The sequence below is a fragment of the Artemia sp. Qi Xiang Cuo genome, chromosome 15, assembly GCF_049724085.1.
Source record: "Artemia sp. Qi Xiang Cuo chromosome 15, ASM4972408v1, whole genome shotgun sequence".
In the NCBI taxonomy this organism is placed as follows: domain Eukaryota; kingdom Metazoa; phylum Arthropoda; class Branchiopoda; order Anostraca; family Artemiidae; genus Artemia; species Artemia sp. Qi Xiang Cuo.
Genome location: NC_142808.1, coordinates 2,091,355 through 2,106,778, shown reverse-complemented (window position 1 = coordinate 2,106,778; position 15,424 = coordinate 2,091,355). Strand labels below are relative to the sequence as shown.

The window sequence follows — 15,424 nt, the reverse complement described above, 5'->3', positions numbered from 1 at the left end:
TTGGGGTAGCATCTTGCTCCTGATACTGGTATGGTACCCATGGTACGCTTGTTAATGGTACCCAAGAAATTTGTACCTTTGGGGATGGTGTTTGCTAATTTTAGTGCTTTAGAAAACTAATAAAGTAATGACGATCAAATGATAATGCACCTGATGGGACATCACTCACGAAAAAATATTTTGCTGGAAACCATAAGTCAGTATTATAGAGGAGAAAAAACAAGGTACAAAAATTTGTTTGTTTACCACTCTCAACCACCTATTATCCCTTTATACAGCCAAAAATGTATAGCCGTAAGAATTACAAATTTAGGCTTGCTACAAAGTATCCATTGTAGCTACACCCGAGCGAAACCAGAAAAATTTCTTCACGTCCCATCACTCAGAACCAAATTAAAAGAAAATTATCAAAACGGAAAATTATTAAACTGATTATTTAATTGTTACAGCTTATTATTATTAAATGTAATTAAATAAATTATTTAATTGATACAGCTTCAAAAGAACGAATATCCCTTCTTATTTAAAGGCAGATACTGCCATGTCATCTATTTTATTGCTTGGAGTTCCCAGGACACCAGAACTAGCAGGCTGCTATCCTGGTTTTAAATGCCTTTGGGTCCCAAAGTGAACGAACTGCTACCTGATTTAGATCTGAAGACTACTGAACCGATTACCGAAGGATCCTATTTTGGCCAAAATCAGTTTTATTGTGAAGTACATCGTTTCCTTCCCTTTCTCATGTCAATCCTTACATGTTTCAGGTATTATGTCATTGAGTATTTTGTAAGACGAACCAAGGGCTCTATAGATTTGATTGAACAGTTGAACTTGATTGTTCGAACTAGTGAGCTTGCCCGCCTGTTTGGGATTCAATTTTACGAAGTATTTTCAAGAGGATCTCAGGTGAGGTCAAAGTCAAAGCTTTGTTTTTCAGATGGATCTTTTGTTTTTTTTTTGTTTTTTTGCTTTTTGTTTTTTCGGGTGGATTTGTTGAACCCAAAGTCAAAGATTTTTTTTTTTTTTGATGGCTCTCTTCATTCTCAACAAACGATTTTGTTAAAAATAAAGTCCCTCAAGTCTTCTAAAGATAATTTGCTTTGTGTTGTATTTCCCTGTAACAGTTTCCAATCGTAGACAGTATATCAAGATGCATGTATAAGTGACCGATTGTATAGTATGCCTGTAGTATAGTACATATTACAAAAAAAAAAAAATCGCAGGGCGACGGACACAAAAGCCAAGAGAAAACAAAATACAAAAAAATTTAAAGAATCAATTAAATAATATAGTAAACGATTAAACAATAAAAACAATCATTCAAAACATTAATGTAAACATAATCATCATGTAACATCCTCACAGTGGGGCGTACGGATGCCCACACGGATAAAACGTGCCAGATTCCTAATACTAATAAAAAACTCTTTTCCCAACAATTGTTTCCACTCAAAATATAGGTGACCGTGGCTCTTGAGGGACACGTTAATCCCGAGGAACTCGTTAAATTCAAGTTACATGATGTCCGCTTCAGAATGCTATTAGTCAATATCTAGGAATGATTTGTTGGATATATTAAAAGTTTGTATTTGGTACTGTTCATGGGTCTAAGGAAAAACGATAGCATGTCTTTTAGGGGTGATTGTCTTCGTTCACGAGGAACTGGCAACGAGTTTCAGAACTTGAAATGGTAACACCCACAAGTTGTTACGATACCGGGAGGAAGCCACTGGTCCTCGGCACAGTTACATGGCAGCCTTTAATATATTGATTCTCCTTGTCGCTTATCTTCTAATCGAGGCTGTTGTCCCTCTGAATCAGGAGGTCGATTTACATCATTCTTCACTTCTCGTATTTTCATCTAACCTTTGGCATAGTTCTTTGTGTCTCGCAATATTTTTTCAAAGAGATCTGTTAGTTTATGATAGATTCCATTATTTAAAAGGTGTTCAAGGCAAAGTTTCTAATTTGTTTGTGGAACTCATTAAAGAGTAAGTGACGTTCTATGAAAGGCCAAACCAGTTTATTCGGAAACTGTGGAGGTGGCAATGCAATTTGACCAAGCAAGCCGTGACCTGAAGCCGCGACATCAATAAGAAGTTAACATTATCTGCTGTTAGAAGACAAGCGACAACGAGAATCAATGTATACATGCCTGCTGAGTGCCGGGGTCCGGCCTTGAAATTGGCTACAGAGTTTATTTCCTTAAAACTGACATATTGACATTTTTGGTCACAAAAATGACCTAAATAGGTCAAAACTTTAAGAAATAATTTGTATTTTTCCCAAGATGGTTGCATCGAACCTATGGTGACGCCATGACATCAAGATAAGGCTCACATTGTCTGCGGCTGTGAGATTTTAACGCCCAGGTTGGTAGAAATAGGGATAGATGGTATCCCAGCCTAGGTAAATTTGGTGTAGGAAAAGAAAACAGTAATGGATACAGACTTTTGCAATTTTGTAGGTATAACAATCTAGTTATAACCAATACGGTGTTTGGTCATAAAATAAGTTAACATGGTATTCACGTGATGGTAAGACAGAAAATCTTATTGATTATGTTATAGTAAACTGAAGACTGGCAGGATCAATGCAAGATACTAGGGTATGTAGGAGTGCTGTGATTGATGTTAAAAGTAAAGATCACCATCTGGTAGTGTCGAGGGTTATTTTCAAGCTGAAATTTTGGAAGAGTAACTACCTTCCAGGAAGCTGTGATGCTGGTAGACTCTAGGATGAGAATTTGAGCGAAACTTTCCAGGAACAGTTGAATACTAAACTTGAGGGTTTAAAATTAGACAATGTGGAAGATGGTTGGAATAATTTTAGAAAAATAATATTTGAAGTTGCCGAAGGTGTCTTAGGGAAGAAAGCTAGGACTGCAGGTAAGAATATAACTAAAAAAGTTTTATGCTTAATAGAAAGGAGAAGGGACTTGTACAAGAGTTATCTGAGTGATAGATCATACGAAAACAAAAGGAATGTATAGAAAGTGGAAAAAGCATTAAAATATGAACTAAGCAGGTGTGAAGTGGAGGCCATTGATAAAATTGCCGAGGACCTGGAAGATGCAGCTAGACGGCATAATAGTAAAATATTGTACTGGCACTTTAACAAATTGAGAGGGAGTCGTCAATCCGGACTTGGCCCAGTTAAAGATAGGAGTGGGGTCGCAACTAGCGATAAGGAAAAAACTAAACAGAGACGGGCCGAACATCTTGAGAATTTGCTTAACCGAGATAGAGTTGCAGGAAAAATACAGAGGAAAATGAAAAAGTTTGTGATACCTTGGATGTGAAGGAAGATTTGTTTTGTGAGGAGGAATTAGCAACAGTACTAAAAGGATTAAAGAATAATAAGGCTCCAGGTGCTGATAGGGTGGTAAATAAGTTTCTTAAGTATGGTGGCTCTGAGGTTAGAAATAAGTTACTGAAGATTATGAATATGATTTTCGAAAAGGGTGAAGTACCTAACGATTTTAGGAAAGCCTTAATTAAGCCACTTTATAAGAAAGGTGATAAGAGTGAGTGTGGTAACTATCGAGGTATTAGTCTGGTCCCTGTTGGAAGAAAATTACTTAGTAATATGATACTTTTTAGACTGAGAGATGCCGTAGACAAGGTTTTAAGAGAAGAGCAGTGCGGTTTTAGAAAAGGTAGAGGATGTGTCGACCAAATTTTCACTCTTAGGCTAATAATTGAGAAGTGCTTGGGGTTTCAAACACCTTTGGTCCTCAGTTTTATAGATTATGAGCAAGCGTTCGATTCTGTTGATAGAAGAGTTTTAGTAAAGGCTCTATCCTTGTATGGTATACCAGACTAATACATTAAAGCGATTAGTGCTCTGTGCAAGAATAACATTGCTGCGGTTAAGGTAGGAAATAAGTTTTGCAGCTGGTTTGTGTGTCAAATCAGGAGTTAAGCAGGGTTGTGTTTTATGCCCCTTTTTATGGATTATTTTAATGGATTTTGTTTTAAGGAGCACAGGAAAGGTAATGGGAGACCACAGAATCAAATGGGGAGGAAAAAGTCTCCTGGACTTGGATTATGCTGATGATTTAAGCATCCTAGATGAAAGTGTGAGCAAAATCAATGAAGTTTTAGAGGTTTTGCGAGTTCAGGGTGCTAGAATTGGTTTGAAAATTAATGTTAGGAAGACTAAGTCACTTATTAGAAGCTACAGTGATGACAATGGTCAAAGGTGGCTCTGAAGCATGAGCGCTCCGAGAAGCGGATGAAGATTTGCTAGACGTTTTCCAGAGAAATTGCTTACGGATTGTTCTGGGTACCCGACTGGTTGACTGTATTTCAAACAATAGGGTGTATGAAAAACGTGGTTCAACACCGCTCTCTAGGGCTATAATGAAAGAAAGGTTGAGGTGGTTAGGACACATTTTGCAGATGAAGGATGACAGATTGCCGAAGATTGTTCTTTTTGGCTAACCGTCAAGGTCTAAACGGAAAACAAGTTGTCCCCGTCTGTGGTGGGAGAAAGTCATAAACAAAGATTTGAAGGAAATGGGAACTTCGTGGGCGGCTGTAAAATGGAAGGCTTTGAATAGATTGGGGTGGAGGAGGAGCGTGCGTAGCTGTGTTGGCCTCAGGCGGCTTGGTGCTGCGGTGAGTTGTTAGTAGTAGTAGTAGTATATATATATATATATATATATATATATATATATATATATATATATATATATATATATATATATATATATATATATATATATATATATATATATATATATATATATATATATATATATATATATATATATATATATATATATATATATATATATATATATATATCTGCAGGATTTCCGAAAACAAGGATCTGTGCGAAGAGTATTTGCATTACAGAAGGCATTTTGGACTAATTCTTCTAGAGTAGTGGTTCTCAAACTATGATATTATTAAAATGAAGTATTATGAAAATATTAAATTTTGTTTGTGCATATGGGGATTATATATGGCGACATGACGATTGTCACGAGAAACTCAGTGACTATTGGAGTCTCTTTGAGAAAACAGCACAGTCATGTGGAAATTCTTCTCTTTTGAAGCTAAGAGTGGTGTAACATCTATGTAGTTTTCGAGTATAATAGTTTTCTGGTTGAAATTTATCCATTGGATGCGATCACGCTCAACACGAATATCTGTATCGACAAGGTATCAAACAGTTCGTGGTAACGATCTGTAAGTAAGAAGCGACCCGGTCAAAACAAATATTAACCAAAACTCTAAAAAACAGAATTTTGATACCAATAGATATATCAGAAGAATAAGATTTTTATGCTGATTTCAAATATATAAGTTTCATCAAGTTTAGGCCTACCCATCAAAAGTTACGCGCCCGAGAAATTGTGCCGTGTTTTTGAAAAAAGAGGGAAACAACCCCTAAAACTCATAGAACTTTAATTAAAATCACACCATTAGATTCAGCGTATCAGAGAACCCGACTACAGAGGTTTCAAGCTCCTATCTGCAAAAATGTAGAATTTTGTATTTTTTGCCAGAAGAAAGATCACGGATGCGTGTTTATTGGTTTGTTTGTTTTGTTTTGTTTTTGTTTTTTTATTTTACCAGGGGTGATCGTATCGATCCAGTAGTCCTAGAATATCGTGAGAGGGTTCATTCGAACGGAAATTAAACGTTCTAGTGCCCTTTTTAAGTGACCAAAAAAATTGAAGGGAAACTTAAATATTGACGAAGACCACACTGCCTTTCCATATCAAACAAATACAACTTAAAAACAATAGGGAATTTTTTTTTTTTCAAGACAGTGCAATTCAAATCGGTGAATATGTCGGCCCTATGTCCAAGGGCCGTCTTCAGCACAACATTAAAGAAAAAATATATATAAAAACAAACTTACATTAAAATACGAAGTATAAACTAAAAATGCTTTTAAAAAACCGCTTTTAAAAACCTTTAAAACAGCCCCAGTATCCTTACTTCAACGAAGTTCAACCTAGGACTTCAACCAGTCCTGGTTGAACTTCGTTGAAGTAAGGATACTAGGGCTGTTGTAAAGGTTTTTAAAAGCGGTTTTTTAAAAGCACTTTTAGTTTATACTTCGTATTTTAATGTAAGTTTGTTTTTATATATATTTTTTCTTTAATGTTGTGCTGAAGACGGCCCTTGGACATAGGGCCGAAATATTCATCGATTTAAATTGCACTGTCTTGAAAAAAAAAAAAAAAAAAAAAAAAAAAAAATTCCCTATTGTTTTTAAGTTGTATTTGTTTGAAGGGAAACTTAACCCCCTCCCATGCTCATTTTTTCCCCGAAGTCACCCAATCAAAATTTTGAGATAGCCATTTTGTTCAGCATAGTCGAAAATCTAATTAATATCTCTTTGAGGATGACTTAATCCTCCACTGTTCCCGGAGGAAGGGCTGCAAGTTATAAACTTTGCCCATTGTTTACATATATTATTGGTTATTGGGAAGTATACAGGCGTTTCCAGGAGGAATTTTTTTCTAATGGGGGGTCGGGTTCAGAGTAGGGGTTACGGGGGAGGATCTTTCCGTGGAGGATATTTCCTTGGGAGAAGGGACATTTCTATGAAGGGGGCGCCAGATTTTCCTGCATTATTTAAAAAACGATCAGAAATTAAATAAAAAAACAAGTTTTTTCAACTGCAAGTAAGGAGCATTATTGAAACTTAAAATAAACAGAAATTATTACGTATATGAGGGGGTCCGCCCCCTAGTCAATACCTCGCTCTTTACGCTAAATCTTTTTAGTACTTTCAAATGAGCTATCTATTCTAATTAACCTGCCTTTGTGATTCAGGGGTGTGTGATTCGAACAAAATTCGAACTTTAGCGTAAAGAGCGTAAAAACTCCCTAATATACGGAATAAAAACATATGAATTTATAAATTCGTTACGTAATTTAATTCGTAAGTTACGTCAGAACAAGATTTCGAGTAAGCCAATTAGCCAAAAAAAGGAAAATTAATATGCAAATTTCGCTTTAATTATTCATGTACGGTGAGCCAAAATCAAAGCTGCATTAATTCAAAAATGTTCATAAATTAACTAAAAAACTAGTTTTTTTAACCGAAATTAACGAGCGACATTAAAACTTAGAACGAACTGAAACTATTGCGTCTATGAAAGGAGCTGTCCCTTCCTCAACGCCTCGCTCTTTACGCTAAAGTTCGACTTTGTCTCACAACTTTATTTTTTAAAACAATAAAAAAATTTAGCGTAAAGAGCGAGGCGTTGAGGAGGGGACAGCCCCTTTCAAATACGGAATAATTTCTGTTCTTTTTAAGTTTTAATGTCGCTCCTTACTTTCAGTTAAAAAAACTTGTTTTTTTGTTAATTGTTGAAAAAGTCCTCCGTCGAAATGCAAAGCATTAGAACCAATCCGACGCAGGTCAGGTGCTACAGCTTGCATAAGAAGGCGTTTGACATGTTCTGGTCGAAAAGTGACGCGATACCTCGCTAATTCAAGCCATGTTAGATGTGAACGACTTGAATAAGGTATTGAAGTAGCATATCCACTGGCCATCCGAACGTTCAAGCTGGATAAAACAATGGGTAGGTAAAAGGCTCCACAAGATGAAAGGTATTTTTTGAATTAGCAAGATTTTTGCCACGTTGTTTTGCAACCATTTCATCCGACAGAAAACTGTGGTTAGCATTAAGGGTAAGCACAGCGCATACTTCATTACATGCAGGAGGGTTAAACTGTCTATAATCGATTCTATCTGGCACAATGAAAATGAGCTGCACGTTTGGAGACTGTTGTCCCAGTGAAGCAGCAAGTTGATTTACATCTTCCTCTACTTCTCCCATTTTCTCATATCCTTTGGAATAATTGTTTTTGTCTCGCAATATTTCTTCCAAGAGATCCATTAGCTTACGAGAGATCCCACAATTTAAAGGATGTCCGAGGCGTTCTTCAACAGCTCCATTGGGGTCTAAGGAGTACATTTGGCCGTATGAAGGTGGTTCAAAATAACCTTCAGTGTTTTGTGATGGATGTGCTGCTAAATTGGTTTTGTGATAAATTTATCTAGCTACTTTAAAGCTAAAAACATTACGGCTGTTGAAGGTTTGGTCACCGCTAACGTTGATTGAAGCTAGAGCAAATCATGAGTTTCAAGTTTTGGATATCTTTGTGGTACTCTTTAGAGAGCAAGTGACGTACTAAAAAAAGGTTCAACCAATCCATTTGAAAATTTCGGTGGTGCCAATGCAATTTGACCATGCAAGCAGCAATCTCCAAATAAATTACCTTTTTTTGCTTCTCTCTCCTCGGGAACATGGAGGGCTCCACAGTGAATACGTGCAATTTTAAAGGGTCCCAATGACTTATAATTAACACTTATGTAGTTTACGGCATCTTTGGAGGTTTATATCGGGTCTTGTGAAACACCATCGAAGATTGCGACGACATTGTTCTTCTAACCTAATATTTGTTTCTTCTTCTCTCTCATTTCTGACACGTTCTGATGCTCGCTGTTGTCATCTAGTTCTTTCTTCTTCACTTTCATTTTTGACTCGCTCTGATTCTTCCTCAGAATCGCAATGTTGCTAGTCTTCTAACCGCAGGCGTCTTTGTTCGTTACTTCTGTTTTTGACACGTTTTGATTCTCGCTGTCCCTTTTATTTAAAAGCAAGTTTCTTTGCTCTTTACTTTCATTTTTGACATGCTCTAATTCTTGATTTCAGTTTTTTTTCTATCCGTAACTGTTTTTGTTCTTCACTTTTGTTTTTCCCACGTTATGATTCTCGCTGTAGTATGTCTTCTAACCCCATAATTCTTCCTTCTTCACTTTCGTTTTTAATTCAGTTTGATTGTCATTGTTACGAGTCTTCTATCCGTATTTCTCTCTCTTCTTCATTTCGGATTTTCAGTGTTTTATACAATTTGTCAATGCCCTTTGTTTTAGCTGCTCGTATTGGTCTAGTATCATATGATGGTCCAGGTTGTTGATTTATTGATTGTTCTGGTGGTTGGACCAAAACTTTTTTTTAATGGATCATCATTTATAACGATTGTAAATTTTTGCTGTTTGGGTCATCCTCTAGGTATATTTTATACTTACATAGCTGCTGTCTTTTCAAAAATATACGATTTCTTTTATTAAAATATATGCAAATACTTTTGCAGCTACCCGTTTCTTGCTCTATAAGCCTTTTAAAGTAAAATTCTTCATGAATGAAAATTTTAATTTTTCCACTTTTTTACGTAATTTTGACCATAAATTTACCGCTAAGACCTTGCTTTTAGGTATATACACACAGGGAAAAACCTATGGCTTTTTCTTAGTTAGGATGGTAAAAGACGAACCACAGGGAAATTTAATTTCTCAGAATGAAGGCTCTTAATGAGTATTTTCAGCCTCAAAACCTATCGAGATTGTTTTTTCAGGTCAGAAAGTCTCAGGATGCCAATTTTCAAAAAAAGATATGGAGCCGTTCGAGAAAAAATATGCAATTATTGCTTGTTTAAAGAAATAAATTATGCATATATACATATATATATATATATATATATATATATATATATATATATATATATATATATATATATATATATATATATATATATATATATATATATATATATATATATTGTAGTGTTCAGTAATATTTTTTCCTCTATTAAGTTGCGTGTAGAGTAATTAATGCTGCGTTTAACTAAGGCTGCTAACATGATCTCATTGTCTAAAGTTGGACACTCAGTCTCAGTGGTTCAAAGTTCCATTTTAAAAATTATAGATTGATTTCAAATACATTTATCTTTTCCCGTATAATGGAGATAAGTTCTGGTGAGCAGAATCCAGGCACATTTTGAGGAAAATAACTTATGGCATTCAGCTGAGCATGGGTTTTTTAAACAGCTTTCTTGTAACACGCAACTTCTGGAGGTGATTAATCATTTTCAATTGATGGCAGATAATGGTATTTTGTTTGTTGTATTTATATTGACTTTTCCAAAGCCCTTGACAAAATTTCCGTCCCACTTCTGATATAGAAATGTCAACTATACGGTATTGGTCCGCGAACTGAATATCTGAATAATGGATAACGGGTTATCTTACAAATAGAACCCAAGAGGTTGCGGTAGGTGGTGCTTTGTCATCACCTATATCTGTCATTACTGGAGGTGGAGTTCCTCAAGGCAGTTGTCTTGGGCCGGTAATCTTCTGACTTTTTTTCAACGATTTGCCGCGTGTTATTAAAAGTTCGACCTTGAAAATGTTCGCGGATGGTGTGAAAGTTTACAGGTCAGTCATGGGGGAACATGAAATTTCTTTACTTAAAGAGGATTTGGATGCTCTGTGCCGGTGGTTTACGGCAAACTCTATGTTCATTAACCTAGTCTTCAGTTCCGACGTGATGGAGCTGACCTAATAAATATATTCCGCATTTTTAGGAACATTGATCATACCACTCCAACTCACTTCTTCACTTTTACATAATAAAGTAGTACCCGTCAACACCAGCACAAAACAAACTTACCATGTTCACAGAAAAGGTTAGGCCAAAACTCTTTATCTAGCCTAGTATGGAAGACTTGGAACGCACTTCCATCGGAAACAGTTGCGACTATCACGGTCCAGTCTTTCAAAAGCAGTTTAGCCTCTACAGATTTTCATACTAGGTCTTATCATGATCCGTTTTGAAAATATTTTTTTTATGTTTTGTATTAGTTCTTTTTGTGACCTGTATGTTTTCATAGTGTGTTATTTTCATGGCGTTGCATGTATTATGTTGTCATAGTGTGTTTCAGCGCTCTCATAAATTATTTTAATGTTTGGTGCGACAAGCTTGGTAAAGCTTACCGCATTTTGGAAATAATAAATTAATAATAAAAAAAAAAATATTGTAGTGTTCAATAATCTTTTTTTCTTCTATTAAGTGGCGTGTAGAATCATTAATGCTGCGTTTGGCTAAGGCTGCTAACATGATCTCAGTGTCTCCCAGCATAGAACAAAGAGCACGTATGAAAGCACCTGAATTTCTACCGCTGATATTAGAACCACAGTCAAGGTAAGATTGTGCTTATTTTAAATTCTAAGCAAAAGACAATGGAAGAATTACAAGAGTGGAAAGCCACTAGTGTTGACAAAAAAAGAAGGCACGAACGCCGTCTAACGTTTGGCATTTCTTTTTTTTTAGCTTTCCCAGTCGTTTTTGTCACAGAAACTAAGACCAAAAAGTTATTACTACTATAATTTTGCAAATTAAACTAATTTTTTTGTAACTGAAAAAATGTCAAGAAACACTAAACGCTAAATGGTGTTGATGATTTTTTCGTCGACACTACTATCAGTTTTTATTTTTGTACGTCAACTTTATTCTTTCATGGCTAAACAGTGAGGTGTTCGTGCTGGTTCAGCAATAGCCCCTAAAAGATGTATTCTAAACTGGCCTTGCACCATTGGGTGCAGGCTCTGATCCTCTAAGAAAGTAAAACTAATTGGGTTCTTCTGATGTCTCCTTCTCTACAACCACTACTTAATCTAGCCCTTGCATCACTATCTGTTATCCCAATGAAATTTTTTACATTCTTATCCTTTATTGCATAAGAATTCATTTATTAAGACGGTTAGACAGATTCATTTATTAAGCTATGCCCTGGGGGCATATAAGGTTTATATAGAAAGTTTTTGTAGAAATTTAAAAAAGGGCTCATTTGATTGGAAATTGAAATTACCCTTTCTAATAGTCGAAAGTGAGTGGAGAGTAATTGACCCCCCTCTCACGCCCACCATTTCCCCAAACACATTCAATCAAAATTTTAAGATAGACATTTTGTTCAACGTAGTTGAAAGTTCTGGAAATTAGACTCATTTTTACTTATTATAATTAAAATTCATTTTAACGCCAAGAAAATTCATTTAAAAAATGAAAAATAAAAAGTTCATAACGACTAGCTACGAAAAGCTCTTCATATGTGGTTTTTTTTTCGCAGTTTTCTTCATACTGTTTGAGGCGTACTCCGACAAGCATAGGAAAGTGAAATTAAGAATGAAAATAAAATCTAAGAATTACTCCTGATTCACAAAGGCCGTTTAATTAGAATAATAAGCTGTTTTAAAACATAAAAAAAAAACTTTAGCGTAAAGAGCAATATATTGAGGAGAGGACAACTCCCTCATATACGTAATAATTTCTGTTCGTTTTAGTTTTAATGTTAATCCTTACTTTCAGTTGAAAAGACTTTTTTTTAAGTTTCTGATCCTCTTTTAAATAATGCTGAGAAATCTGGCTCCCCCTCCATGGAAAATTCCCTTCTCTCACGAAAAATTCCTTCGTGGAAAGATCCTCCCATGTAACTTCTCCCCCCTCCACTAGAAAAATCCCCCTGAAAAACGTCTGTATACTTCCCAATAACCAATACTATATGTGAACAATGGGCAAAGTTAATAGTTTGCAGCCCTTCCCCCAAGGACCGTGGGGGGTCAAGTCATCCTCAAAGACGTAGTTATTACACTTTTCGACTATGCTGAAAAAAATGGCTATCTCAAAATTTTGATCGGGCGACTTTGGGAAAAAATGAACGTGGCATGGGAGCTAGCTGTCCTCCAATATTTTTGGTCACTTAAAAAGGGCACTAGAACTTTTGATTTCTGATCCAATGAGCCCTTTCCCTATATTCTACGATCACTGGATCGATACGATCACCCCTGGGGGAGAAAAATAAACAAACAAATAACACGCATCCGTAATCTTTCTTCCGGCAAAAAATGCAAATTTCCACATTTTTGTGCATAGGAGCTTGAAACCTCTGCAGTAGGGTTCTCTGGTATGCTGAATCTGGTGGTATCATTTTCATCAGTTGATATTCGGTGGTGTTTCCCCCCTTTTCGAAAGATTTGACAAATTTTCTCAGGCTCGTCTCTTTTGATGGGTAATATTAAGTTCGATGAATTTTATATATTTTGAATATGCCTAAATATTTGATTCTTTTGATTTATCTATTGTTATCAACACTCTGTTTCTGAGAGTTTCGTCTACTATTGAGTCGCATCACTCCTTACTTACAGTTCGTTACCACGGACTGTTTGATACAATGAAAGTTGATAGGTTCTAAGTTATTCGATATTTTTGATTTCTTTGACATTCCTTCCAGGATATATATTAGTTTCTTTATTAATTATAATAACTAATACATTTCGGGTGAAATTGTCGAATATTTGTATTAATTTGCTAGCTAAAAGAAGAATAAGCAACAAGAATTTATTTATATTAATCAATAGATATTGAATGTACCATCCGATTTGTAGTTCGATTTTCTTTCCGATTATTATTTATTAGTTTACTAATAATGCATATTAGTAAACTAGTGTTGAAAATATTATTTCATCCTTTATAATTATTATGAAAATATCATTATATTTCAGGGTTTTCTTGTCCTTGACAAGGGTGTTGATGTCATAAGCCTTGTCGATAGGGCTTATGTGAAATAGTGACTAAATTTATTGAAGCTTGAGTATTAAACTAAGTTCGTAATCTAGTACACCTAAGGTCCTAGAAAGCGAATATCGGACCCAAATATCTGTCGAGCTAGGTTCGTAACCTAGTACATTGAAGTTTCTTGAAAGTGAATTAGTCTTAGTATTAGTATAAGTGAATTAGTATTAGTCTAGTCTGGTATCTGTAGGTAGCCAATTACCTAGTAATATGATACTGTTTAGACTGAGAGATGCTGTAGACAAAGTTTTAAGAGAAGAACAGTGCTGTTTTAGAAAAGGTAGAGGATATTTCGACCAAATTTTCACTCCCAGGTTAATAATTCAGAAGTGCCTGAGTTGTCGAACACTAATGGTCCTCAGTTTTATAGATCATGAGCAAGCGTTCGATTTTTTTGATAGAAGGGCTTTAGCAAAGGTTTTATCCTTGTATGGTATACCAGACATATACATTAAAGTGATTAGTGCTATGTGCGCGAATAACACTGCTGCGGTTAAGGTAGGAATTGAGGTTAGCAGTTGGTTTTGTATTAAATCAGGAGTCAAGCAGGGTTGTGTTCTATCCCCCTTTACATGAATTTTTTGATGGACTTTGTCTTAAAGAGTACAGGAAAGGCAATGGGAGACCACGGAATCAAATGTGGAGGAAAAAGTCTCCTGGAATTAGATTTAAGCATCCTAGATGAAAGTGTGAGGAAAATGAGTGAACTTTTAAAGGTTTTGCGAGTTCATGGTGCTAGAATAGGTTTGAAAATTAACGTTAAGAAGACTAAGTCACTAAAGCTAGGAATAAGCGAAGATGAAAAGGTGACGTTGGGTAATGAAAAGATTGATCAGATGGGCAGCTTCACTTACCTTGGTAGCATTATTAGTAAAGACGGTGGGAGCAGAGAAGATGTTAAAAATAGAATAGCCAAGGCTCAGTGTTTTTTCACAGTTAAAAAAAGTTTGGAAGAATAGGAAGATAAATCTGCAAACCAAGATTAGAACATTAGAAGCTACAGTGATGGCAGTGGCCAAACATGGCTCTGAAGCATAGACGCTCCGAAAAGCGGATGAAGATTTGCTAGAGGTTTTCTAGAGAAACTGCTTACGGATTGTTCTGGGTACCCGGCTGACTGACCGTATTTCAAACAGTAGGCTGTACGAAAAATGTGGTTCAATACCGCTTTGTAGGGCTATAATGAAAGAAAGGTGAAAGTGGCTATTCTACGTTGTGCGGATGAAGGATGATAGATTGCCGAAAATTGTCCTTTTTGGCCAACCGTCTAGGGCTAAACGGAAAGCAGGCTATCCTCGTCTGGGATGAGAGGACGTCATAAAGAGTTGAAGGACGTCATTGAATTGAAGTTATCAAGTATCTTGCAATAGGTTGCATAGGTTGCATCAAGACGCTTGGTAATTGTAGACAGAGAAAAGCCAAGGCAGATAGTCCAAGTAATTGAGAGGCAGGAGTATGCATGACTCCATTATTGGACACATACTTGTCAGGTTAGGCTGTACGAAACATGTGGTCCAATACCGCTTTGTAGGGCTATAATGAAAGAAAGGTTAAAGTGGCTATTGCACGTTGTGCGGATGAAGGATGACAGATTGCCGAAAATTGTCCTTTTTGGCCAACCGTCTAGGGCTAAACGGAAAGCAGGCTATCCTCGTCTGGGATGAGAGGACGTCATAAAGAAAGATTTAAAGGATATGGGAACTTCCTGGGATGGTGTAAAAAGAGAGGCTTTAAATAGATTGGGATGGAGGAGGAGCGTGCTTAGCTGTGTTGACCTTAGGCGGCTTGCTGCTGCGGTGAGTTGTTAGCAATAGAATTAGTAGTAGAAACTGAACATCGGACTCAAATATCTGTTGAGCAAAGAGAATATCTTCTAAGATCTTATCTAGAAATTGATTTAATCATAGGCAGCGCAATCGCGCTTTCCTAAGCAAAGAACGATGTTTGCACAAAGTATTATTATCATTATTTTTCATA

At 36.0% G+C, this 15,424-nt stretch overlaps 1 protein-coding gene across 1 annotated transcript in view; it reads left to right on the top strand.

Annotated features, from left to right (window-relative positions):
- PolZ1 (DNA polymerase zeta catalytic subunit) overlaps positions 1-15,424 on the top strand; it is a 221,153-nt gene that overhangs the window by 156,527 nt on the left and 49,202 nt on the right. The window contains exons 12-13 of the mRNA XM_089101767.1: positions 765-906; positions 10,890-11,020. Of these exons, the coding sequence (XP_088957893.1) occupies positions 765-906; positions 10,890-11,020 (273 nt within the window). The remainder of the gene's footprint in view (positions 1-764; positions 907-10,889; positions 11,021-15,424) is intronic.